Source organism: Trichechus manatus, unplaced genomic scaffold, assembly GCF_000243295.1.
Source record: "Trichechus manatus latirostris isolate Lorelei unplaced genomic scaffold, TriManLat1.0 scaffold00115, whole genome shotgun sequence".
NCBI lineage: Eukaryota > Metazoa > Chordata > Mammalia > Sirenia > Trichechidae > Trichechus > Trichechus manatus.
Genome location: NW_004444051.1, coordinates 1,833,089 through 1,860,849, shown reverse-complemented (window position 1 = coordinate 1,860,849; position 27,761 = coordinate 1,833,089). Strand labels below are relative to the sequence as shown.

The 27,761-nt window shown below is 39.0% G+C and overlaps 1 protein-coding gene across 1 annotated transcript in view; it reads right to left on the bottom strand.

The window, feature by feature from the left end:
• Positions 1–27,761, bottom strand: part of KIAA0319 (KIAA0319 ortholog) — a 110,054-nt gene that overhangs the window by 62,570 nt on the left and 19,723 nt on the right. The window contains 8 exon segments of the mRNA XM_023738345.1: positions 1,555–1,678; positions 6,504–6,732; positions 12,522–12,654; positions 15,945–16,037; positions 17,158–17,245; positions 18,431–18,528; positions 21,770–21,868; positions 24,410–24,602. Coding sequence (XP_023594113.1) covers positions 1,555–1,678; positions 6,504–6,732; positions 12,522–12,654; positions 15,945–16,037; positions 17,158–17,245; positions 18,431–18,528; positions 21,770–21,868; positions 24,410–24,602 — 1,057 coding nt within the window.

The window sequence follows — 27,761 nt, the reverse complement described above, 5'->3', positions numbered from 1 at the left end:
TCAGCCGGGGATTGGACAGCCCCATAAAACAAAATGAGACTAATGAGGCACAGCAGTCCAGGGATAAGGACTAGAGGGCAGAAGGGGACAGGAAAGCTGGTGATAGGGAACCCAAGGTTGAGTAAGGACAGTGTTGTTATAGGGCGACATGTGTACTGTTTAATGAGAAACTATTTTGTTCTGTAAACCTTCACCTAATGTGAGAACAGCAGTACAACTGGAAGAACATAATCGATGTCACTGAATTTTACATGTAGAAATTTTGAAATGGTGTATCTTTCGCTATGTATATTTTCACAAAAAAAAAAAAAAAAAAAAGGTCTTCCAAGGCAGAGAAGGGAGCATGTTGACATGTCGTGGGGTTGTTAAGAATGTCATAAAACAATATGTGTACTGACTGTTTAATGAGAAAATATTTGTTCTGTAGACCTTCACCTAAAGTACAATTTAAAAAAATAAAAAGTAACAGGGGCCCTAGAGTCCCAAGAAGATGGATGAAGAGGTGAGGATTACAGGAAGCCAAGAAGGACTTCAGGTCAGAGGTCTCTCTGGGGCTGCCAGTCCAGGCATCTGGATAGATAATGATGATGACAACTTACAGATAGATAGTTAGATAGACAGACAGACAGACAGATGATAGCTGCGGTTGAGTGGACTATGACTCATGGTGACCTTATTGAAAAAAAAAAAAAAGTAGAACCACAATTCAAACCCAGTCGTGCTGACTGGCCATGTGGTTTTATGAGTACTCTCCTACATGCCCTGTGATGGCAGAGATCAAGTCTATTTTGTTTAACTCCACATCCCCAGGGTTGAATAGCACTTATTACATATTAGTTAAATAAATAAATGGAAAAAAATGAGCTGTCTATAAATTGAGTATATTCTTAGTTGCCAGGACATTGAACAGTTTCTGGGGCTGGCAGGCCTCTTCTAGAAAAGATCTCAAGTAAAGATCATTGTCAAGCAAAGGCCTAACTACACTTGTTATTGTTGTTAGTTGCCATGATATCGACTCTACTCATGACGACCCTATGTGTAACAGAACTAATAAACGTTGCCTGGTCCTGCACCACCTCCATTGTTTTTGATGTGTTTGAACCCTGGGTTATTTAAATCTGGAGGCAGAAGAGGTCCCAGGTTTTCATGAAACCATTAACGGACAGTGAGCTGAACTGGAGTTAATCTCTGACGTCTGGCTACAAGCCGTCTGAGTCCAGGCCGCATATAACAACCAGCCTCTTTTCAAGAATCCCCTGAAACCCTTTGCAACAGAGCATATGTAGGAGTGTCTGCATGGCAATAGGAGACCACAAGAGGTTCTGAGAATGGTTCGCATCTCATCTTTCATGTTATGGTTTAGAGACAGTCAGGACAAGTTCCAGAAACTCAAAATTGTTTTTACATTGAGATTCCACTTCCGCAGTCCTGATTTCCTGAGAGCTCGAAAGTTTAGAGAAGTTACCACCAATTTGGCTTGTCTAAAGCTCAGAATCCCAGCTGTCATTTCTGCTTGTAGTCTCTGAGGCCAGATCTCTTTCCCGTTTCACCTACCAGGCTGGACAATCACGGTGACCACGGCAGTGGACTGCTGCCTTGAAGAATCTGTTACCATCAGCTGGAATGTATAATCTCCTTCCTGCATTGCAGACAAATGAAGGTACGGTGTCTGTATTCCCTAAGTTGTAACAAATACAAAAAGAAAATTAAAAATAATATTAAGTCTAAGTAAATAGTACGACACAATGAAGAACTATTTATTTTTTTATTGTACTTCAGGTGAAGGCTTACAGAACAAATAGTTTCTCATGAAACAGAAGTATACATGTTGTTTTATGACATTGGTTAACAACCCCACAACATATCAACCCTCTAACTTCTCAATCTCTTTTTTTTTTTTTTTTGGTGAAAATACACATAGCCAAAGATACACCATTTCAAAAATTTATCCATGCACAGTTCAGTGACCTCGACTACGCTCTTTGAATTGTGCTGTTATTCTCACTTAAGATGAAGGCTTACAGAACAAAACAGCTTCTCATTTAACAGTTACTACAAATGTTGTCCTATGACAATGGTTAACAATCTCACAACACATCAACAATATCTTTACTCAACCTTGGGTTCCCTATCACCAGCTTCCTTGTCCCCTTCTGCTTTCTGGCCCTTGTCACTGGACTCCTGTACCTCGTTAGTCTCATTTGGTGTTACGGGGCTGTCCACTCCCAGGCTGAACAGTGAACCTCGGAGGTAACTTCACCACTGAGCTAAAAGGGTGTCTGGGGGGCCATACTCTCGAGGTTTCTCCAGTCTCCTTTAGGCCAGTAAATCTGGTCTTTTTTTTGTGAGTTAGAATTATGCTCTACGTCCTTCTCCAGCTCTGTCCAGAACCCTCTGTTGTGATCCTGGTCAGAGCAGTCAGTGGTGGTAGCCAGGCACCATCTAGCTGTACTGGACTCAGTCTGGTGGAGGTCTTGGTAGCTGTGGTCCATTAGTCCTTTGGACTAATCTTTTCGTTGTATCCTGTTCTCTTCATTCTCCCTTGCTCCCAAAGGGATGAGACCGGTGGAGTATCTTAGATGGCCGCTCACAGGCTTTTAAGACCCCAGACACTACTCACCAACGTAGAATGTAGAGCATTGTCTTTATAAGCTGTGTCATGCCAACTGAGCTAGATGTTCCCCGAGACCATGGTCCCCAGAGCCCTCCATGCAGCAATTCAGTCCCTCAGGGAGTTTGGATGTGTCTATGGGGCTTCCATGACCTTTCCTTGTACAAGTTGTGCTAGTTTCCCCTGTATTGTGTACTGTCTCACCCTTCACCCAAGATACCATTTATCTATTGCCTATTTAGTATTTCCCCCCCACCCCTCCCATCCCTGGTAACCAACAAAGATTGTTACATTTTGTGTGTGAGAACTAACTATTTTACTGAACATAAAGATCTTGCTCAAAAAAGAAATGTCTGTGTCCAGGGAAACGCAATCCAAAGCCCGTTGTGTATCCTCATTTACTACTTACAGGAGTGTGAATTAGAATAGCCTTTTGGGAAGCCCGTCAGATGATTTCCATTAAAATGTTAAATGAGCACACCCTTCAACCCAGCAATTCCACTTCTTAGTATCTGCACTAGAAAAATGCCCACGTGCACAAGTGGCAGGCACATGGATTCTGACTAAAGCATTGTCCGTAATAGCAAAGAATGGAAACAATCTAAATGTCCATCAACAGAGGAATGGCCAAACACACTACAATATACTATGGAATACTATATGGCATTTTTTAAAAATGAGGTAGATTTATAAATACTAAAATGGAAAGACGTCAAAGACCTACCACTAAGTGAAAAAAGAAAGTTGTGGAAAAATGCATACAGTATGAAAGATACTGCTACATGTACACATGTTGTTGCTGTTGTTAGGTGCTGTTGAGTCAATTCTGACTCATAGAGACTCCATGTGACACAGTAGAACTGTCCCCGTTGAGTTTTCTTGGCTGTAATCTTTATGGGAGCACATTACCAGGTCTTTCTCCCATTGGAGCCGCTGGGTGGGTTTGAACTGCCAATCTTTCGGTTAACAGCTGAGCACTTATCCATTGTGCCACACATATATAAATGCATAGAAAATATTCTGGAAGTACACACATTAAACTGATAAAAGTAATTACCTCCAATAAGTGACTTGGGTGAGGGTAGTGGTCAAGGTATATTTTCACTTTATTAGAATTTATTTAAACTTTTTCTTAACTACAAGAAGAAATTCATGCATTATTTACACAATAAAAACAATTTTTTGAAACTCTTAAGGTGGAAAAATGCTTTAAAAAGGCAATTTTTCAAGTATATACAACAGCTATACTTGTTACCTCCAGGATTTTTTGTTCCTGCTTGTAGTTCCAATTATTGCTTATGTTCATGGCATCATAAAAATGGTTTTAAAATTTAACTCCTATTATAATTTATTTACTTTCACAGATTCCAATACTATCTAAAGAAATGAATTTACATTTATTTTTTAAAGGCTTTAATGGAAAACTGAAAAAGAAAATTGATACAGCATCAGTTATTATCACAACTTGAAATTTGAAATGTATACTTGTTAGAACTTTAAAAAAAAAATGCCTTTCCCTACTTTGACTAAATGGGGTAAAGTACCTTTCTCTAAAAAGTTCCACAAAAAAGTATAATTTCTAGTACTTGCCTCAAAATTGATATTGGTTACACAAATGCGTCTGCACACGATAAAAGGGAATGTTACAGTGAATGGGAACGTTACTGCAGTGGCGGGTCTGAGCTGCCTGCCGCAGAAGCTAATACCGAGACAGGGTGAGGTGAGCAACAAGAGTGTTTTATTGTATATCGATATACAGGAGACAGAGAGGAATGAGCTCCTCCAAAAGATCTGTCTCCCCCTTGGAAACCGGCTGAAAGTTTTTATATGGACAAGATTACAGGTTTTTTTTCTGGTGGTTACATTCTGCACCTGGCAATCCTTGAAGGTCATCTTGCATCGTTATTATCACCTTACAGATGAGTTACTCTACCCTCCAAGGTCCTTCTACCTCTCAAAGAGAAACTTAGTTAAACTTCAAAGTCATGGGAAAGCAAAAGGGAGGGGATAGGAGGAAAACAAATCAAAATCATAGAAGCATGCAAAAGTAAACTATGCAAGCTAGGCATTAACAATACCACAATACCCAGGAAGCTAGACCTATACTGCTGGCAATAAACAATAAATGTGAAATTTCCATGCAGCCCCTTTCAGGAAGTGAGCAGACTAATGTGTCTTGCTGAACATCCCCAAAGCAGCCATATGTTTTAGGTAACTGCACAGGCTTCAATTACCTGCCCATTATAGAACACAGCCTGAGCAGGCTGCCTTCACAATTTTTAGACTAAGGTAAAAGGGTTCATAGAGCTCTGGTTCACGGAGCTCATCTTTGTGACTGCCCCAGTTAATAAAAGGATCACCCTTTTTGATATCTTAATCAGTTGGTCGTAAGCCAACATCGTTACTGTGGACAGTCTTTAAGGACAGGCAGAGAGAGTGACTGCAGTGGACGGGCAGGATGTGAGAAGTATTGAGGTTCCCTCTGTGGCACAGCACACAACCCAGTGACTTCTCTGGGTTCACATCATAGTAATGACTTCTGGGGTATTAGCAATGGGCACATAATTCTCAATAATTAAATGAAAGAAAAATTGGATTTTTTTTTAATCAAGGAAATAGAAAATATTCCATCTTCCTGTTTTGTATCCAACCCCCTTTGATTCAGAATTCTTTTAATATGACAGAAGCAGACAGCACTAGCCACAGCCCTAATTGAGATGGACACTACACGTGATCTCCAAGGATACCTAGAGGACTCGTGGCTCTTTCAAGTTCCATAAGCCCAATCAGTCATTTTTAATTCATCATAATTGCAAAGTGCTTTCTGGAAACACCAGGAAGTAAAGCATACAAGTTTTCACGGGATGTCTGATTTCATCACAAACACTAATGCAAAATTTATCTTGGACTGGCAAGATGAAACATGAAGTTGGCAACATAAAGTCCTACCTATTTTCCATTAAACTGTCAAATAATAACATAAATTCAAAAATAACAAGCTGGTTAGCAACAACGACAAAAAACAGTTCTGGTCTTCACCAAAAGAAGTAAACACCTCACACACACTCCCACACATAAACATACACATCAAAAGTTTCAAAGTAATTATGTTTTTAGATAAATAAATTGAAAAGACTGGAAGAAAGGCAGATACAAAGAAGTTCTTAAAAAGAGACTGCTGGGTACAGAGAAGCTAGCATGAAGTTTCTAAAAAGATGAGTTACAAATTAAGAAAAAAATTTCTCATAGTGAGGTTTAGGTTAGATTATTTCTAAGATTTCTGCCAGGACTAGAATAATACTTCTGTAGTAAATGTTGAGGCAGACTGTTCCCAAAGTGACCTCAAAGTCAAGCTGCCAATACAGGACCATTTGGTTTCTGTTCTGTGCTTATCTAGAGTGGGTGAGGGAAAGTGACATAAACTTGGAAGATCTGTAACGTATCTAATAGTTATAATGTAGCAGACAATTTTATAAAACATATTTTCTGGATTTACATGACACCCACACCAATACTGATAGACAGACAGAGATAGGTAGATAATGAGAGATGATAGTAGGTAAACCAGTTGCCATAGAGTCTATTTTGATTCATGGTGACCCCATGTGTGTCAGAGTAGAACTGTGCTCCATATGGTTTTCAGCGGCTGATTTTTCACAAGCAGATCACCAGCCCTTTCATCGGAGGCACTTTTGGGTAGACTCAAATCTCCAACCTTTCAGTTAGTAGCCAAGCTAGTTAATTATATGCACCACCCAGGGACTCCAAACCAGTTGCTGTTGAGTCGATTTTGACTCATGGTGACAATAGATAGATGATGGATGGATGGATGGATGGATGGATAAATGATTGATAGATAGATAAAAGTGTGAAGGCAGGATGAAGAACTTGCCTGTATTGCCACATCTTTGTTCTCACTACTAGGGCCCAGGGCCCATTCATAGTGGACAATCTGGTGATCATCACTGCTCTGGTTTCCATTCAGAGTGATGGAGTCTTGGGACAAAGTTATAGTCTGATTAGGTCCCGCATCGGCAACTGGTGGATAGTCCACAGCACTGTTGACTATTAGGATCGCAGTTGTGGAATTAGTGGCTCCATCCGAGTCTGTAACGGTTAACCTACAAAAAGGAAAGTAAGCCATTATGCTGGAAGAATATGCCACATCTTAAGGTAAGCAGTCAATTTAGTCTGCTCATGGTATAGTGCTCAGAACAACTAAGAAGTGTAAGAAGAAATCTGAGGATGAAGCTGAGGAAAGAACAGACTTGAATGTATTTTTATTTGTTTTTGTTGCTGCTGTTTGTTTTATTTATTTAGTTAGTGATGCATTCACACGTTAGAATTTCATGTTATATGGGTTTCTGATTAGTCTTTGGGATGCTGGGTGGAAAAAAAACATCCTCGGCCAACCCAGAAGTCTCTAATAACTGAGAATAAGAACGTATCAGGTCTAAGTATTACCTTCAGGCCTGAGCATGTAGAGCAGTAAATCACTCATCAATTTTCAGCTACAAGCTTTTTTATTTTTAATTCTTTCTAGAGGACTTAATATGTTTTCAGAACACTTCCTGCAAAGCAATTTTAGGATTAAGCACTTTCAAATATAAACCGATGGTCAAACTACACAAACAACAAAAAGGACTGCACTGACCTTGTACTCGACTGATTCCTGATGTGGTAACTGAAACAGTGAAGTAACGTCACTCCACAATTCTAGGGGAGAGGTGTTAGTTCTGAGCAGTAATAAGTGCTAATCAGATATAAAGAGGAATTTGAGAATGAGGCTATGGAATGAGCACAGGGCTTATTTGTAGGTAAGCGTACAGTTGTTGTTGTTAGGTGCTACTGAGTCAATTTCAACTCACAGCAACCCTGTGTGACAGAGTAGAAATGTTCCATAGGGTTTTCTAGGCTGACTAAGGTATGCCTGATCCAAGCCATGGTGTTTTCAATTGCCTCATACGCATGTGAAAGCTGGTCAGTGAATAAGGAAGAATGAAGAAGAACCAATGCCTCTGAACTATGGTGTTGGCAAAGAATACTGCCTACACCATAGACTGCCAGAAGAACGAACAAACCTGTCCTGGAAGTACAGCCAGAATGCTCCTCAGAAGCAAGGATGGCAAGACATCATCTCATGTACTTTGGACATGTTATCAGGAAGGACCAGTCCCTGGAGAAGGACATCATGTTTGGTAAAGAAGAAGGTCACCAAAAAAGAGGAAGACCCTTGAGGAGATGGACTGACACAGTGGCTGGAACAATGGGTTCAAATATAGCAACGACTGCGAGGATGGTGAAGGACTGGGCAGTGTTTCATTCTGTTGTACACAGGGTCACTATGAGTTGGAACCAATTCAACGGCACCAAACAACAACAATCTTTACGGGAGCAGATTGCCAGGTCTTTCTCCCGAAGAGCTGCTAGCCTTTGGTTAGCAGCCAAGTACTTAACCATTGCACCACTGGTGTATTTGAGCTCCCTTTCACACTCTCCCAGATGTTCCGCCCAACCAAGATCCAAACTCCAGTTTAGGCTCTGAGAGCAAACCGAACATCTAAGGTCTTTCCTTCTCAACTAGGCTGAGTCAGGACACATGCTGAGCCCATAAAGGAACTTCTTCCTGGTAAAATGGGGACAGCAATAGTAAGCTGCCTCAATCAGAGGGTGAAGAGTGAATTCAAAGCACCTTGTACAGTGGCATTTCACTGTATGTACATTTTACCTCAATAAATAAAGTGCTGTAGAATACTTTTAATAATAACTTTTCTGAAGTCCCCTCAGGCTTTTATATCAGAATGTTCCCACAAGTCTGCCTTGGCAAAACCCTCATATAAAAACTAGACAATAATTTGGCAACATGTATCAAATACCTTAAAAACATACATGCCTTCTAACCCAGAAATTTTACTAGTACCCTCAAATTTAACTACAAGGACATTAATCCCACACATTGAGTAACAGAGCCGGATTAATAAACTACAGTATATCAGCACAGCATTAAATATGATGGTGCAGATATTTAATCACATGGATATTCATGATAAATAGGGAATCCAAAAACAGATCCACACATATATTAAAACTTGGTATAGGAGAGATGTGGCACTGCAGATTGGGAAAGAAAAGACTAGACAACAAACTGTACTGGCACAACTAATTATCAATATGGTTAAAAATGAATAAATAAAATTGGATCTAACCACTAATGAGCTGCAATCAGTACCATGTAGATAAAAATTTAAATGTGAAAGACAAAACTTTTAAAATGTTAGAAGAAATCATATAAGTGGCTTGCAAAAACATCCTGTATGTCTGATCCAAGTTTTCTTTAAAAAAAAAAAAGAAAATTTAAGTTTATGTGTGTATAGAAAAAGGACTATAATAACAAATACTAAACTATTAAGGTGGTTATTTCTAGTGGTGGAATTATGGGAGGTATTTAATTTCCTTCTTTCTGCTTATAGATATATTCTGGGTTTTATTTTGCTTTAATGGTAAATATGCATTGCCCTTATATAAGAAAAAATAATATTTTTTTAAACTCATGCTTTGCTACCTGTCTCTTGAAAACCTATGGCCTGTCTGGACTAAGCTGTCTCTGTCCAGGTGGTAAACTAAAAACACACACACAAAAAACACTAAAGCACTGATGGCTGCTCATTCTGCCTCCACAGGACCTGTGGATCTCAAGGTATTTACCTGTTTTTTTTTTTTTTAACTAATATTTTATTGCATCTTCGGTGAAGGTTTACACAGCAGTTTCTACACAATTCAACAATTTCTACACAAACTGTTCAGTGATGTTGGTTACATTCTTCACAACGCATTAACATTCTCATTATTTTCATTCTATTTGTTCCATTTCCATTAATCTAGTTTCCCTGCCCCCTTACATTTGCATCATTGTTTTAAAGTAACTGTTCACCGTATTGTCTTATATAAGTGATTTTTTTTAAGGGAGCACAGTACTTATGGGTGATATTATTTTGTAAGCCAATCTGTTATTTAGCAACAAGGTGACCTCAGAGGTTAGTTTCAGTACTAGTTTGATAAGTATCTCACGGCAATAGTCTCAGTGAGGCCTCCAGTCTCAACCAGCTCAGTAAGTTTGGTTTCGTTTTGTTTTTTAAAGAATTTGAGGTTCTGTTCCACATTTTTCTCCCATTCTATCAGGATCTATCTATCGTGGCCCTGATTAAAATGGCAATCTGCTTCCGCCCACTAGTGGTAGCTGGGCACAATCTAGTTCTCTGGTCTCAGGATAGATGAGGCCATCCAACGTATCCACTCTTCGTAATAAAATAAGCTTGCAAGTGAGATAAATTGCTTAAGCTGAGATTTCAAATAAACCAAAACATAAGCTTTTACAACCATGTGTAAAATCTGAGACACTCTAGAGCACCTCTGTGCATCTTTTAGTTAAAGATAAATTCAATCAGATTCTTGAGGATTTCTTAAGAGAGACTTTAGAGGGTCCAAGAACACATGGACATATGGACTCTTTCTCTGAAATCATCAGACTCTTAAACGAGTATATGAGACCTTAAAAAACACAACATGTCAAATGTGTGGTATGCAGCTAAGCAATACTCGAAGGAAAATTATAGCTTTAAAAGCTCATGTAATAAGAGAAGAAAGATCTAATATAGATGACCTAAGATTGTACCCCAAAAAGTTTTTTTTTTAAAAAAAAAAAGAAAGAAAGCAAAGTAAATCCAATGTAAATGGAAGGAAGAAAATAATAAAGAGCCAAAATTAACAAATTAGAAAACAGAACAAAAGAAAATCAACATAATTCTAGTTAAAGGTTCTTTGAAAAGATAAACTTAACAACCCCCTAACTAGGCTAATCAAAAGCAAGGAGAGAGACACAGATCACCAATATCAGTAATGAAAAAGGGCCTATAAGCACAGATCCTACAGATGTTAAGAGGATAATGTGACGATACCATCAACAACTTTATAGCAATAAATACGACAATTTAGACGAAATGGACAGATCTCTTGAAAACAACTTACCAAAACTGATACAAGAAGAAACAAAAAAATTTGAATGGCCTTACACCTATTAATGGTGGGCTAGGTGGCACAAATGTTAAGCACTCGACCTACTAGCCGAAAGGTTGGAGGTCAGAACCCACCCAGAGGTGCCTCGGGAGACAGGCCTGGCAATCTACTTCTGAAAGGTTACATCCTTGAAAACCCTATAGAGTCGTTGTACTCTGCACACATGGGGTCTCTGTGAGTTGGAATCAACTTGATGACTACCAACAACAATACCTATTAAAGAAATTGAATGAATGTGTTGTCAAAAACCTTCTCAAAAAGAGCATTCCAGGCCCAGATGATTTTACTAGTGAACTCTATCAAACATCCAAGGAAGAACTAACACCAGTTATACACAAACATTTTCAGAAAATAGAGTATGGGTCACTGCCCAACTTGTTTTATTAGGCCACTACAATGCCCATACCAAAATCTGGCAAAGACATTGCAAAAAAAGAGAAAATTATAGACCAATATTCTTTGTGAACTTACAGGTAAAAATCCTTATCAAAATATTATCAAATTGAATCCAACAATATATAAAAAGCATGAGTGAAAGAAGCCAGGCAAAAAGGAGCACAAAAAGGAGTATAGTTCCATTTACATAAAATTGTAAAAATGCAAAATAATTTAAAGTGACAGAAATCAAGTCAGTGGGTGTCTAGGGATGGGAGTGGAGGAAGAGATAAATTGTAAAGGGGCATAAGGAAACTTCTGGGGTGATGGAAATGCTCATAATCTTGATTGTGGTGATGGTTTGACAGGTGTATAAATATGTCAAAACTCATCAAATTTTATACTTTTAATACGTGTAGCTTATTAACATCTGTTACACCTAAAGAATGGTCAAAAAAAGAAAAAAATTAAGAAACAGATAATCATCCAACTCTGCCTCACTTTCACTCTGAAGATACAAATGTTCTTTTACATAACTCAACAGAATAGGACATCAACCTTATACTATTCCTGGCAGCCAAAACCAAACGTTTACAACAAATAAACAAAAAAACCCACTGCTATTGAGTCAATTCTGACTCATAGCGACCCTATAGGACAGAGCAGAAATGCCCCACAGGATTTCCAAGGAGCGGCTGGAGGATTCAAACTGCTGACCTTCTGGTTAGCAGCCAAATGCTTAACCACTCCGCCACCAGGACCCCTTCCAACAAATGGGCGCTTATAACTCAATATTAATCGATAAGGATATCAGTGTCTAAAATGGATGCCAACCGGAATCACAACAGAGGGTCTTGGACAGAGCTGGAGAAAAATGTAGAACAAAACTCTAACTCACAAAAAAATACCAGATTTACTGGCCTGACAGAGACTGTAGAAACCCCAAGAGTACGGCCCCCGGACACCCTTTTACCTCAATAATGAAGTGACTCCCGAGGTTCACCATTCAGCCAAAGATTAGACAGCCCAATAAAACAAAACAAGACTAATGGGCTAATGGGGCTCAACAGTCCAGGGACAAGGACTAGAAGGCAGGAGGGGACAGGAAAGCTGGTAATAGGGAACCCAAGGTTGAGAAGGGACAGTGTTGACATGTCGTGGGGTGGTTAACCATTGTCATAAAACAATATGTGTACTAACTGTTTAATGAGAAACTATTGTTTCTGTAAACTTTCATCTAAAGTACAATAAAAAAAAACTGAAAGAAAAAAAAGAAAGAAAAAACACTATGGAGCATAGTTCAAAATAAATAAATAAATAAATAAAATGGATGCCAACCAAAAACCACCAAGGAAACTGAATCTGCCTTACCTCTTGATCAAAATGTTTTATAGGCTTAATTTAACGAAACTGTCAAAACATAAGTAATGGGAAGCACAAGAAAGCAGGGGAGTACACTTGCCTGAAAGTACAGTTACCAGGAACAAGGTCAGACAAGTATAAGATGGGGGAATCAGCTGATGTCTTCTCTTCTCTGAAGGACCCATTAATTTCTTCCCAGTGATAACTCACTATTTTAGTATCATCTGTACTTTCTAGAAAGATTAAAAAATGAAAACCAAAATGAGATGCGAGAATAGTAAAACTTGAGTTTTTAAGCTTATGTTGGCGAATGTTTAAAAATCGTTTTATATAAATTTGTGTAACTGCATATAGAGGAAGGATTTGTCCTCCTCCCTCCTGGATTTCCACCACTCAGTTGAGTATTTAAGAAGTGTAGTGAACAGACATTACTGCTTTTTAAAACACAGGAGTTGATGAAGTGTAGCATGTTGAAATGCTACTTTTAAACCTCACCTCAGCTACAGCATATTATCGTAATGATCATTTTAAGTAGGTTTCTGAACTGACAGATTCATAAAGTACTTAAGTGATACTTATCTATAATTTACGAAACCCTTTTTGCTATATTAATTATTAAGGTGTAAATCTAGAGAAAGGTAGTAAACCTCTATAAAAACTTTTCATTTCTACTTTAAAAGAGTGCAAACAAAATGTGCCATGTAGAATCACAGAAAGTTAGACCTGGGAAAAGGCCAGTTTCATGTAATTCATTTAAGGAAAGAACAGGTTCATGTAACTACGCCTAATTAGAGGAATCAAAACCTGAAACATTTTCTCATGCAAATATTTTCATTTAAAATATGCTTTATTTTCATGTTGTTAAGGAAGAAACATGGGCATCTATATTATATTCAAATAGCTGCAAGCAGTATGTCAATGTGATTTCTGTACTTTTGCAAACTTGCAAAGTGGACCAGAATTAATGGCTGACAAGTGCTCTTGTTCTAACAACCAAGGCAGTTATTCTTCACTCTACAGGATTTGGTATTAGCTTTGTGATTAAATGCACATGTCTTAGCTATCTTGTGCTGCTATGACAGAAATACCACAAGTGGATGTGGTATCTCTGATCCCTCTGGTCCTTCGGCTTTAGGTGGCCCCATTCTCCTAGTCCATCTGAGTGGCAACCCCAACCTCTCAGCCATGGCAGGCCCTGTTCTTCTGCCCCTTGGGCATGGCAGCTGCACCTCCTCAGCTTTGGGTGGTGACCCCATGCCCCTGGCACACCTTAATGGCAGCCCCATACTCCGAATCTGAGTTGGTGAAGATCCAACTCTTTGAAACCTAGGAGGCTGTGGTCATACCCTTTAAGATCCCGGAGACCATGGCCCTACCCTTTGAAACTGAGAAGGCCCTGCTTCTCGTGCTCCTTCCAACAGTTCTGTTGATCTCCAAGCTGCTCCAGGGATGGTCCTTTTCTTTTCTTGGGGGACATCAGATGTACCTCCTTTGGCCTGTTTCCTGCCTATAGAATTCCAAGAGGCAGACAGCGTTCTCTCCTTTCATTCTTTCCTGTCCCCTTCAGTCTAAGCAGATGGGTTTTCTGCTGTGGTAGTTGGTCAGATCCATCAGTCACAGGCTTAATTTCTTGAACAAAAGACTGTGTAGCCACATCCTTGGTGAACATTCTAGGACATGTGCTCTTAGTTTGTACAACAGAATTTTCCAAATCTTTAAGTTTTGTTTGCATGTTGCACAGTTCATTTTTAAGTCCATCTCTTTCCTCTCACATTTTACTACAAGCAACAAGGAGAAACCATGAACCCCTTTAAGATCTTGCTTAGAAATCTCATCATCCAGATATCCAAGTTCATCACTTACAAGTTCTACCTTCCACCAAACATTTGAACATAATTCAGACAAATTCTTTGCCACTGCATAAAAAGCTTCACCCTTCCTCCACTGTCCAATCATGTTTCATCATTTTCTTTTAAAGCCTCTCCAGAAGCACATTTAACATCCATAATTCTAGCAATATTCTGTTGCTGGTGCCATATATATTCTCTAACATGATAGACACTTTCCCTATAGCTCTCCTCACTTCCTTCTGAGCCCTCCTCAGAATCACCTTTGACGTCCATAATTCTACCAATAGTCTCTTCAAGCCAATCTAGGCTTTTACTATTAGGTGTCTTAAAACTCTTCCAACCTCTACCCATTACCCAACTCCAAAACCATTTCTACATTTTAGATATGTTAGAGCAGCACCCCACTCTGCTGGTATCAGATTCTGTCTTAGTGATCTACAGCTGCTATAACAGAAATACCACAAGTGGATGGTTTTAACAAACATAAATTTATTTTCTCACAATTTAAGAGGCTAAAAGTCCGAATTCAAGGTGCCAGTTCTGGGGAAAGGCTTTCTCCCTCTGTTGGCTCTGGGGGAAAGTCCTTGTGTCTTCAGTTTGTTTCCTGGTTCCTTGGAGATCTCCATGTGGCTTGGCATCAATCTTCCCCCATGTCTGCTTGCTAGCTTGCTTGTTTAATCTTTTATATCTCGAAAGAAATTGACTCAAGATACACCCTACAGTAATCCTGTCTTATTAACACAACAAAGAACCGATTCCCTAATGGTATTATAACCCCATTAAAAAAAAAAAAACCCACTGAGTCAATTCCAACTCACAGCAACCCTATAGGACAGAGTAGAACTGCCCTATAGAATTTCCAAGGAGCACCTGGTGGATTCGAACTGCCAACCTTCCAGGGAGCACCTGGTGCATTCAAACTGCCGACCTTTTGGTTAACAGCCATAGCACTTTACCATTACGCCACCAGGGTTTCCAGGGGATTATAACCACCGGTATCCAAAACTCAAAACAAACTCATTGCCGTTAAGTCGATTCTAAATTATAGTAACCCTATAGAGGTTAGGATTTACAACACATATTTTGGGGGGCCACAGTTCAATCCATAACAGCACATAAAATGTAATCACCAGTTACACTGATATTGTTGAACCAAGTCTGACACAGAATATATTTTCAATCTATCCTCACTTGCATGGGCACCTGTAGTTACATTGGGGCCCATTCCCCATGTCCTCTAATAGAAGGTCAAATGAACTCTGAATTAAATTAACAAGTAAACCGCTATTTCCACTCTTACTGAAGGCAACTCTTCTAATGTTTATTAAAAGTGACTAAAAGTGATTTGCCAACTGCTTATCATATATATGACCTCAAAAGTAGATACTTTAATAATTGCTTTAATTGTAAATCAAATAACTGGGCCCCAAAGAATTTTTTCATAGACAAATGAGGCAAAACAGAAGGGAAGGTGAGCAAAGGGCAGAGAAGTTGTGATGAAAGAAGTAACATGGAAGAACTTTAAGACGTAAAACTAAAGAAGGAGGCAGTTATCTATCAGTATATTAGCCCGTAGGTTCTCTCAGCCTTAATGCATAGCTCCCATTAAACACTAACAGTATTTAGGCCAAAACAACACGAAACCAAAACCCAAAGTATCGCAGGATACACACAACTGCCATGGATGAAGCCGGAAGTCAAAGGCAGAGTGAGCTCTTGTATTTGGGGAGAAACAACTGCTACGGGTGGCTGGTTGACTCTTTGGACTGTGTGACAGAGAAGAAGAAACATACTGAACTCAAGCTGTGCACAAACATACTGCGGCCCAAATAAAATAATCTGATTTTTTTTAAAAGACTGTCTATAAGCATTCTGTCAAGAAGGTGCTTAACTTAGGAGTGTCCACTATGGAGAGCACTCTTTAAAGATTTGGAGCCTTCCTGTAAAGCTTAGGAGCTTGTCTGCAGGTTTATATTTCTGTACTTAAGCCCAGGCTCAGCAAAGACACGTGATAAAAATCAAGCGGTTAGTCACACAATGTGAGCAATAGTTCCAGCTCCCATGATTAACTGGATTTTGAAGCTCCCAGTGCAGCCCTCCCCACCACCATCACGCTTTGGTTATACTAATAATCAGGCGAATGTACAAAAGATAGAGCTGTCAGCCCCTAAAGGTAAAAGTCGGAAGGTGAAGTTGGTGCAGAGCAGGTTGTGTGGGCTGTGCCCTCAGCCCAGCTGTGGAGGTAGCAGAGGCAAAAAGCTGCCCATATTCCACTCACTGAGCCAGGCTGTACCCGACCAGACAAAGGGTCACCTGTTTCTAATTCACACAAACACGCTGACTTATGGGCTAGTGTTGGTCTGAAAGAGACCAAAACCCATTGCCATCGAGTCAATTCTGACTCATAGTGGCCCTACAGGGCACAGCAGAACTGCCCCATAGGGTTTCCAAGGAGTGGCTGGTGGCTTCAAACTGCTGACCTTTTGGTTAGCAGCTGAACTTTTAACCACTGGGCTTGAAAGTCTATGGCCTACATTTTCCTCTGAACCTTCAGTTGCTCAGTTGAATATACTGTCCCTGCAGCTAAGGTTGGAATCATGAGGAATGGAGGGAAAAGCAAGGGTACATGAAGTAAATGTTAAACAGAGAAACCTATGATATAGACAATTTGCCACTACTCAAGATCAGAAAGAAATAACTTTGTAACCTTAAATAACAGTGTTATACAGAAAGTAGAAAAAAAAAATGCTTTCATGTTTTCTCTACTGTAAAAATAAAATAATATTTATTTACTGTAAAACTAAAAAAGACATCATCATGCCATTCAAGTGCCAAAAAATAAGAAGCACCTGGACAACAGGAGGCCATTCTCTCACACAGGCTTACCTGGCCCAACAGTGACATTTACATATCCTTCTCCAAAGGCATTTTCACTAGAAACAGCTACTTTGAAAGCATAAAGTCCTACTGACAACTGCAACGTAGAGAAAAGTCACACAGGTAAACATGCAAAAGACACGATGAGTCCATTGCCTAGAAAAGCCTACCGTATCCCAGAAGCCACACTCCTAAAGTCAGCACAGAGAAGGGGCAGGAAAAAGTCTCATTTGGATCTGTCCAGAGGTAGTCACATGTTTGAAGACTGTGCTCTGGAATGCTGAGGATCACCCAGATGAGCCTTTAGCTTACCTTATTTTTATGCAAATAACATGCACCTTCTACATTTGTTTGCCAACCGCGCTCCCCTACAAGGTATTATCATAAGCGCCACTATGCCAATTTTTTTTACATGTTGCTGTAAAAAAAAAAAAAAAATAGCATAGTGTGCTTAAGAAAATACCTCACAGGAGGAGGGCACGGTTGACAAACAAACATAGAAGCATGCATTATTTGCGTAAAAATATGGTAGTTGCAGGTGTTCACAGGCCCTACAGAGGCATAAGTGAGATGGACCAGCCAAGGCAGCAGTTTCCAAACTTGAGCATATGGGAATCACTTGGCAAGTGTTTTAAAAATGCAGGTCTCAGAGACTCTTACTCAGTGGACTTGCATTTTTAACAAGCAGCCCTCGTAAGTTGGCTGCAGGCTGTCTGGGTAGCACACTTTGAGAAACAGAGCTCAGTGACATGAAGGGGTGTACCATTAGCTATGCAGTCTCAGGAGATGATGACAACATGCTCATCTGGCAGGAAGCTAGACATCTAGCAGCTAGGTCAGTATATTTATCTTATGGGCCAGGAAGAGGACGTGTTTCTTGTGAGGTGCTCATATCTTGGAGAAATATTTGATAGTCAAAGCAACTTCTGAACTAGAATGGAATTATTGGCAACTCTACAAATGTGTCTGAGAACCAGAGATAACTAGAATGTCTCTAAACACTGCAAAGAAAGCAAGAGTTAGAAGACAGGCTTTTTAACTTCACCAGCTTCTTCCCAGAACTGATAATGGCAAGTAACTCAAAGAAAAGCAGCTACCCTAAAGCCGCTTTATTGAACCATAACTAAATAATGTCTACCTACATGGTTGAAACTTTGTTCATTTATATCTTTCTTTTGATTGTATTCATAGTTATAAGAGAGACCTCTGGGTCCAACAGCTAAGAGGTGTTAACTGAATTCTATGGTATGCTGTCAAATACAGCTAGTCTAAGGTTACTTACTTGAAAGAGGTTAAGAGCTTGCATTTATTTTTGTTCCATTTCACCCCAGTAGTCTACAGGGTGGCTTATCAAACTCCAGTCGTAACTGTAGATTGTTTCTGAGGGTAAAAAAAGAAACATGAGTAGTTATAAATTCTGAGCGGTCACTTACATAATCTGGGAGAGGGGAAGGAAAGGACAGACTTAAACCCACTAGCATCATCTTAGATATACTGAACTCAACTTTCAACTATCATCCAAGTGAGGACTAACAAGGTTTCTGTATCTTTTTAATGTAAATTTTTTTATTATGAACATTTAGAAAATATAAAAACAAACCCATTGCCATCAAGTGAATTCTGACTCATAGTGACCCTATAGGACAGAGTAGAACTGCTCCATAGGGTTTTTCCAAAGGTTGTAATCTTTTTTTTCCTATTGTGCTTTAGGTGAAAGCTTACAGCTCAAGTTAATTTCTTATATAAAAATGTATACACATATTGTTATGTGACAGTAGTTGCAATCCCTATAATGTGACAGCATACTCCTCCTTTCCACCCAGTGTCCCTCAAACCAGCTCCTGTCCCTTCCTACCTTCTCATCCTGCCTCCGGACAGAAGCTGCCATTTGATCTGGTGTATCTGCTTGAACTAAGAAGCACATTCTTCACAAGTATTATTTTATGTTTTATAGTCCAGTCTAATCTTTGTCTGAAGAGTGGGCCTCAGAAATGGTTTTAGTTCTGCATTAGCAGAGCGTCCAGAGGCCATGGCTTCAGGGGTCCCTCCAGTCTCAGTCAGACCAGTAAGTCTGGTCTTTTTACCTGAATTTGAGTTCTGCTCCATACTTTTCTCCTGTTCCATCAGGGGTAAGACTGTAATCTTTATAGAAGCAGACTGCCACATCTTCCACAGAGCAGCTGCTGGGTTCAAACTGCCAACCTTTCAGTTAGCAGCCAAGCACTTTAACCACTGCACATCTAGGGTTAAGTATAGCGCATTATATACTATGTTAAAACATATATGTATATGTATAGTCAGATATTGCATCTGGAAGGAAAGTCATCAAGTGCTAACAGTGAGATTAGAGATGATTTATTTACTTTCTATGTATTTTTAGATGACTTATTTTCTTATTTTACTTTCTTATTTTTAGATGATTTATTTACTTATTTTTTAATTTTCTATATGTATTTTTTAGAAAACATAGAAAGTAAAAAAATAAGTAAATAAATCATCTCTAATCTCTCTGTTAGCACTTGATGACTTTCCTTCCAGGTGCTATATCTGGCTATACATACATGTTTTAACACAGTATAATCCACTGTACTTCTCCCTTTAATAAAAGGCAAGGAGGTTTCAATTCACTTGGAGTTTAAGGACACAAAACAGAGCAAATATTCCTATATTGAGACGAATTCTGGTGGCACAGTGGTTAAGAGCTTGGCTGCCAACAAAAGGGCCGGCAGTCTGAATCTAACAGCTGCTCCTTGTGATTTAGAAAATAATACTGGAATCATTTATTCCCTCTCCTTGAGCAAAGAGAATGTGACCCAGCTGGAGCTGGGCTCACAAGGACGCACAAGGACATATCATCTGGGCCGTGAGGTATAAAGACAATAGCTAAGATAATCTTGGAAAATATCTTTTAGGGAACCTTCACATAAAGCAAATCAAACAGAACACAAAAGACATTTTAATCTTATTCTATTAGCATTTAGTGAATAGAAATTTGTTGGACCCATGAAGACCCTCCTGACTGTCATTACTGAAACCTGTACCAATGATTGTTAAGAAAGGCAATTCAAAAGGTAGGATCACAATTTCTAGCCAATCTGTGAAAAGGTGAAGCTTTCAATGGTTTTGCTCATTTGTAATGTTTATACTGACGGCTCTGTAATGGTTCCTTGGAGGGGCAGACATGGCTGTGGCAGCATGCTTGTCCGTTTTCCCATTCTTGCCTATTGTGTAATATTCTTTGGACTTGGACAGACATGGTTCTAGCAGCATGCTTGTCTGTTTTCCGATTTTTGTCTGTTCTGTGGTATTTCCTTGGACTCGGGCAGACATGGCTCTGGCAGCATGGTTGTCCATTTCCCACTTTTGCCTTTTTGAATATATCTCGAATAAAATGTTCTTTTTCTTTTACTAAACTTTGCAATGCTTTTCCCCTACAACACTTGGAAACCATATGGGGCAGTTCTACTCTGTCCTATGTGAGTCAGAATCGACTCAAGAGCAACAAGTTTGGTTTGTTTTTGGTTTATATTAAGATGAAGCCATCCCCCACCTTGATAGTCTGGTAGTTAAGAGGAATCATATACTTCAACTCACAGGATTAAAATGTAAATGCCAAATACTATCATCTCGGTTTATAAAATTTCAACCTATATGTGGTAGGGAAAAAAAACAAAACTAACCCGAATGAAAAATATTCAAACACTTTAAGACTGAGTATACCTTAAGAAAGAATGTGATAATCTTTAAAACTTAAACCAAAAATATCCCCTGAAGTCTTCTTAAAACCAAACAATAGTTTAACTTAACTAGTAAAAAATGTCCGCCTTCAGCATTATGCTCTTTTAAGAACTATCTATATGGTATCAAAGTGACATCAGCAACTCAAAAGATTATATAGGAATCTTAGTGGGTAGTGAGTTTATATTAATGGGGGAGGAACAACTCTGAAAAGGAGGGTAAAAATCGTTGCTCAACTTGAAGAATGTAATCAATCTCACTGAATTGTACATGTAGAAATGGTTGACTTGGAGTATGTTTTGTTATGTATACATGTATTTTCAACAACAACAAAAGAAATAAAACTAAAAAAAAAGAAAGAATGCATTTAATAGGTCACAGGGATAGGTGAAATATTCGCTGGACAAGCAGAAGAAAAAGCATTTTGAACAACATGTTTTGAACAGCTGGTGTGAGGTATTCTGAGGACCTAAGAGCCATGTTGTCGGCACTGCAGTATTTGCAAGCAAACCTTTGGGCACAGGCCACTGCCTTCTCCTCACAGTGGAATCTTCCCAAGCTCCATGGGTTAATACAGGTCAAAATCTGGTATGCGGAAACCTCCCCTGCTCTAATATATCACTCTGCTTTCCATCCAGATCAATGAAAAGATATGTATTCTATTTAATTTACCATACTCTCACTCCTTTTGAAACAATTTCAAAAAAACTTTGATGTTTATGATTATCAAAGGTATGTGTTCCACCCTAGAAACCTCATTTGTGATATCACACAGTGTTCTGAAAATAAACCAGTGCTGTAAATAACCAGTAAAGACCTATTATGGAAGAACACTCCAGCTGTACCAGCCCCTAGTGGTCAGAGAGGGAAGTCAAACACTCACCTGCAGATGGCGCTGGTACAACAAAAGCCTTCAGTTCAACTTCATTTTTCGGTAAAGTTATTATTAGGTTATCTCCAGCAGACACCATGAGTTCTTTCACTAAAAGCTCATCAGAAATAGTATATTCCATTATCTAGTATAATTATATTATATTCTCCCTTACAATAGATCCATAATATAAAATAACATTTTTGGAATAGTTCTTCAAATGATTTTTATCTAAGATACTTTTTCCTCTGATTAGTAACTAAACTATGCCCAGTATTATGCTGCAAGGTAGACTTTGTAAATTTAAAAACATCTATATGAGTTGGCACTGTGAAGAAAATAGTGATTCAAACACTGAGCACAGTGAGAAGAGCTGCGTGAAATAGGTGAGGTACTGTGGATTCAGCCTATTTTACTTACTACCAGCTTTTCTTTATTCCCTGGTATGTGCTATTTTTAGTCATAAAAAGATTGAGGGTAATCATAAATGTTTCTGTATCATTAGGCACACATCACTCAGGTCTCCTGGTAGTAACCATGAATTTCTGCTAATGGACTTGCTCTTGGAATGTTTCCAAAAGAAAATCCAGTCAACCTCCATATAAAAAGGCTACTTTAACTACAGCATCAGGAACATTCACTCTCATCAAAAGCACTTATCCATACCTAAGCATTCAGAACAATGCTCGTTTACATACTTTCTCTATAACTAGGATTAAATTGATAAGTTCATAGTATGGTTCTTTTGACAGGACATTAGTTTCACTTGTAAAATTCGATTGTGATAGGTGAACATACCACAAAGAGAAAAGCAAAGATTAAAAAAAAAAAAAAAAGTGCTCTCCAGAGGTATCAGCTGCTTGGAGATGTTAGGGGACTTTTTGCTCATTTAACTTGGGTCCTCTTCTCTCAGTCAGTACTCAGGCCCTCAACCAGCTACTGAGGCTCAGCTGGCTTTTCTGGCTTCTCCCTCACATCACTAGTACTGACTCTGCCCCAGAAGTTTGCAACTATGGTGCTAGAAAGGGACATTGGTCCTAACAGATCACTTTACAAATGAAGAAACTGAGTCCTAGAAAAGGCAAAGTAAGTTGCCTGAGGCTATCCGGGTAGTTATCGATAGATCCGCCAGCATTTAATTAAATATATTTAATTCAACAAACACATACCAGATTAAACTGTGCCAGGCACTGTTCTAAGGACTGTAGAATTATCTGCTTATTTAATCTCCATAACAACTCTATGCAGTAGGTACTATTAGAACCCATGGATCCTAATTCCCAGGTCAGTTTCCTTTTCAATATACTACACTGCTTATCGGCCACCGTTATCCTTCTCTGTACTAAAACTCAAGATCAAATATCCCCAAAGCACATTACCCACAGAAAACCACAAGAATATAACCTTAAGCCTTACAAAAGTCTCTAATAACTTCTTTGTTGTTAAATCTAATGGAAGCTTCCAGTCCTCACCATGAACTCGGCAACACATGACCTTTGATCATGGCTTCCTTCTTAGAACTCTCTCCTCCCTTTTCTTCCCCCAGTCCATGCTTTCTCTTTGTCTCCTACCTGTCTGGCACTACCACTCAGTCAGCTTTGTTGGCTCCTTCTGCTCTTCCAGCTCTTTATATAATGATGTCCCCAAAGTTCCAACCCTTACATCTCTCCTAAGCTCACCCCTCACTCTCTTTGGATGATCTCACATGCCCTCTTGTCTACACTGATGGCTGTCAATCCTTTATCTTCAGCCCAATTGCTTGAATAATTTTCAGTTCCATACATTCAACTGCCTACTAGCTTAAGAGTTCTTTTTTCCTCATCCCAACATTCACTCACTTGTCAAATCCTAATGATTCTACACCCTTAATATTTATTGAATCTGCTTCCTTCTCTCCACTCTGCAACCATTCACTACAGCCATACTGTTTTCTTAATAAGAACCTGATCACTTTGCTTCCCTGCTTTAAATCACTTGGGGACTCTTCATACCCTTCCAATAAAGCATAGATTCATTAGCACAGAATACAGGAGGCTTCAAAATCTTACCCTGTTTACCACTCCAGAAGCATATCTTGCCATTTCCTGTCCACTCGCATGATCAGTTCCAGCCACACTGAACTCCTTACAGTTCTCCCAAAATATCACATGAGCTCTTGTACTTCTCCTGCACAGGCAATGAATGAGATGATGGATGGGAAGTGCTGAGCATGGTGCCTGACACTTGATAAGTGCTCAGTAAGTACGTAATTATCATTATTGTTATTACCCATGCTGCTCCTTCAACCTGAACAACATGCCAACCCCGTTTTAGCTGGCTCACTCTACCCTAGAATTCTCTCCTCTAGAAAGGATGATCTGGCCCCTCGAGGAAGGCTCAGATGGGCCGCCTCTGCTCCCGTAGCAGCCTCTCACAGCACTTAACCATACTGTATCAAAACCATCTGTCTCCCCTCCTGGACTGTAGAGTCACTGAGGGAAGAGACAAGGCTTATTCATCTTTGTACTCTCAGTATGAAGTACGGTTTCTGGCACAAGGTAGATGCCCAACAATTGTGCCTGGAGGGAATGAGTAAACTTTAAGAGTTGTTACTCCTACATTCTATAGCATGTCTTCAGTACACTTCTTACAGTTGTATTTTTTAAAAGTTACCTGTCCAGGAATCAGTGGTAGGAGATTCGGGCTGCTCAGATGGGGTGGGCTGGGAGTACACAGCGCTAGTGGGAAGTGTTGTGAGGCTGTGATCTGTGTTCTGTCAGGTGATTGTGGGAACCGGGTTCTCCTCCATGGTTGCTGGGCTGAATTCCAGGCTGGATGGAGGAGGATTATGGGAAGGCATTAGAACCTATGAGATCAATTACAAGGATAAGTTGTTATGAAAATCACAGTCACAACACAATGTCACTAACCTTTTTCATAAAATAGATTCAGTAACGTTTGAAATACCATGTCTAATGTCTCAAAAGTCTGGAACTCTAGACCACCTCTTTCAAATGCTCTCTCTGCTATCTATTAAAAATATAAGGCAATTTTGGGTTGTACAATTAGTATAGATAAAACAGAAAGAAAAAAGAAGAAGAACATTCAAGATAAAGAGATGGGAATTAATTATAGTAGTCCCTGAACAAATCAGTAAAGCAATAATTGAAGACAATCAGATAATTCAATAGTAAACAGGCTTCTACAGTAAATGATCTTTACTTATACCATCCATCGTATATAAACTATAAGTTGAAATGTTTTTAGAGTTAACCAAATTAAAGTTTTTAAATTAAACATATGTGCCACAGGGAAAAGCCTCATAAGATAATACTAAAATGTTCTTCCGAGCCTCAACAGCCAGTGACTTTGTGGGACAAGTTAGGTAAAACTCTTACGCTAAGAATATAGAAGGAGACCAAAGTGGAAGTGAGAAAACCCCAGAAACAAAATCTGTAAACTGGAGAAGGAGCCACTGATGCTTACCAAAAACCAAATCAGCTGCCATAGGGTCTATAACAATTCATATTTTAGAAGCAGACTGCCAGGCCTTTCTCCTGAGGTGCCTTTTGGTGAGCAGCCCAGCTCTTAACTGTTTACACCACCCAGGGATTCCTTACTGAAAACACAGCTACTCTTTACTGCAGTTGAGAAAAGTGAGCAAGAAAATGCCACACTTCCTGTGTCTGGGGACCTGATGATCGACACCACTACTAATATTAACTGAACATTCACTGAGTTCAAGATATTTACTAGGCAAATGGGGAAACTGTCTGCAACTAAATATCAGGTACCAAGTTAAGAAGAAGAACATTTAATTTAAAATATATTGATGAGACTAAGAGAAATCACCAAATTTTTAAAATCAGGTACTGGGTCTACTGTAATTTTAAGATGCTTGATTTCACTGAAGTTTCAGGCATGTGGGTTTGTGAAGTAAGTGTTAATGTATGAGGCTGTTGACTGTACCTGTGTTGTCTAAGAATATGAAACTCACAATCATTGCAAATGAGGGTTGCAGAATAGGTCCTCAGAGCAAATTATAGCGGGGCCCTCTGCAAATTCTAACATGAACTGGATTTTTTTCTTTCTTTTTTTTTTAGTTTTATGGAGTCTTGAAAAGTTATTGCCAAATTGAAATAAAGAATGAAGCTGACAGTGTAAGTGAAATTAAGGTACCTCTAACCAAGGTCTCAAAGCCACTAGGAAATGGCTGAGGGGTTAAAAAAAAAAACAAAACCATACCCCTGCCTCCTCTCTAAATCATTCGTTTTCCCAGCATACTGCCTCTCTAGGCTGGAATCACATGCAAATTCTTTCCTTTATTTGGCAATCTACCCACAACCTCTACCACAGAACTTCTTGATAAGTTGTCAGGATGCAAGGCCCTTTTGAACATACCCACCAAAAGAAAACAGATCCTTCATGGAAGTAAATGAGCACCAGCATCCTTCATTCAGCCCTTCAATTTACAGCTTTCCTTGGTCATTAAAAGTCTCAAATGTCTCCTATTTCTATTTTCTCTACTCTTATTTACTTTGAAAGAACTTGTTTTAGGTGTATCTCTCTAGTATTGTCCATTTAAAAGCACAACTGCAGAAGTTTAACCTTAATTTGTTTTTCCTAGATGTCATATTCAATCATACTATTTTATGAATAATGCGTTTACGAACATTCATGTACAAGTCTTTATGTGGACATATGTTTTCTTTTCTCTTGGGTAAATATCTATGAGTAGAATTGCTGGATCATATGGCAACTGCTAGACTGTTTCTAAAGCATCTGTACCATTTTACATTACCACCAGCCATGTATGAAGGTTCCAATTTCTCCAAATACAAGTCTACACTTGTTACTGTCTATCGTTTTTATTAAAGCCATCCTAGTGGGTATGAAGTGCTATCTCGTTATGGTTTTGATTTGCCTATCATTAAGGATTAGGTGGTGAGCATCTTTTCATGTACATTTTGTCCATTGTCTTAGTTGTCTAGTGCTGCTACAACAGAAATACCACAAGTGGATGGCTTTAACAAAGAAATTTATTTCTTCACAGTAAAGTAGGATAAAAGTCCAAATTCAGGGCGTCAGCTCCAGGGGAAGGTTTTCTCTCTCTGTCGGCCTTTTCGTCAATGTTCCCCCCGACTAAGAACTTCTCTGCGCAGGGACCTGGGTCCAAAGGACGCACTCTGCTCCCAGCACTGCCTTCTTCATGGTATGAGGTCCCCCAATTCTCTGCTTGCTTCCCTTTTATCTCTTGTAAGGTAAAAAGTGGTGCAGGCCACACCCTAGGGAAACTCCCTTTACATTGGATCAGGGATGTGACCTGGATAAGGGTGATGTTACAATCCCACCCTAATCCTCTTTAACATAAAATTACAATCACAAAATGGAGGCCAACCACACAATTCTGGGAATTATGGCCCAGCCAAACTGATACACACATTTTTTGGGGGGACACAATTCAAACCATGACATCCATTCTTCTATTTTTTTTTTTTAAATTGGAGAAATGTCTACTCAGATCCCTTGCCCATTTTTTAACTGAGTTGTCTTCTTATTATTGAGTTGTAAGAGTTCTTTATATATTCTGGATACAATATATATGATAAATGGTTTACAAATACTTTTCCCACTCATTTTAATGGTGTCATTTGAAGCACAAAAGTTTTTAACTTTGATGAAGTCCACTTTATCTTCTGTTTTAAATTGCTTGTGCTTTTGATGTCATATCTAAGAAATCATTGCCTAACATAAGGTCCCAAAGATTTACTTTTATGTTTTCTTCTAAGAGTTTTATAGTTTTAGCTCTTATATTTAGGTCTTTGATCCATTTTAATTTTTTTATTGTTGTAAAAATATACATAACACAACACTTGCCAATGCAACATCTTTCAGGTGTACAATCCACTTCAATTTTTAATGTCTAACATGTAGTCTTGCAGCCTGGTGGCACAGTGGTTAAGAGCTCAGACTGCGAACAAAAAGGTTGGCAGTTTGAATCCACCAGCTACTCCTTGGAAACCCT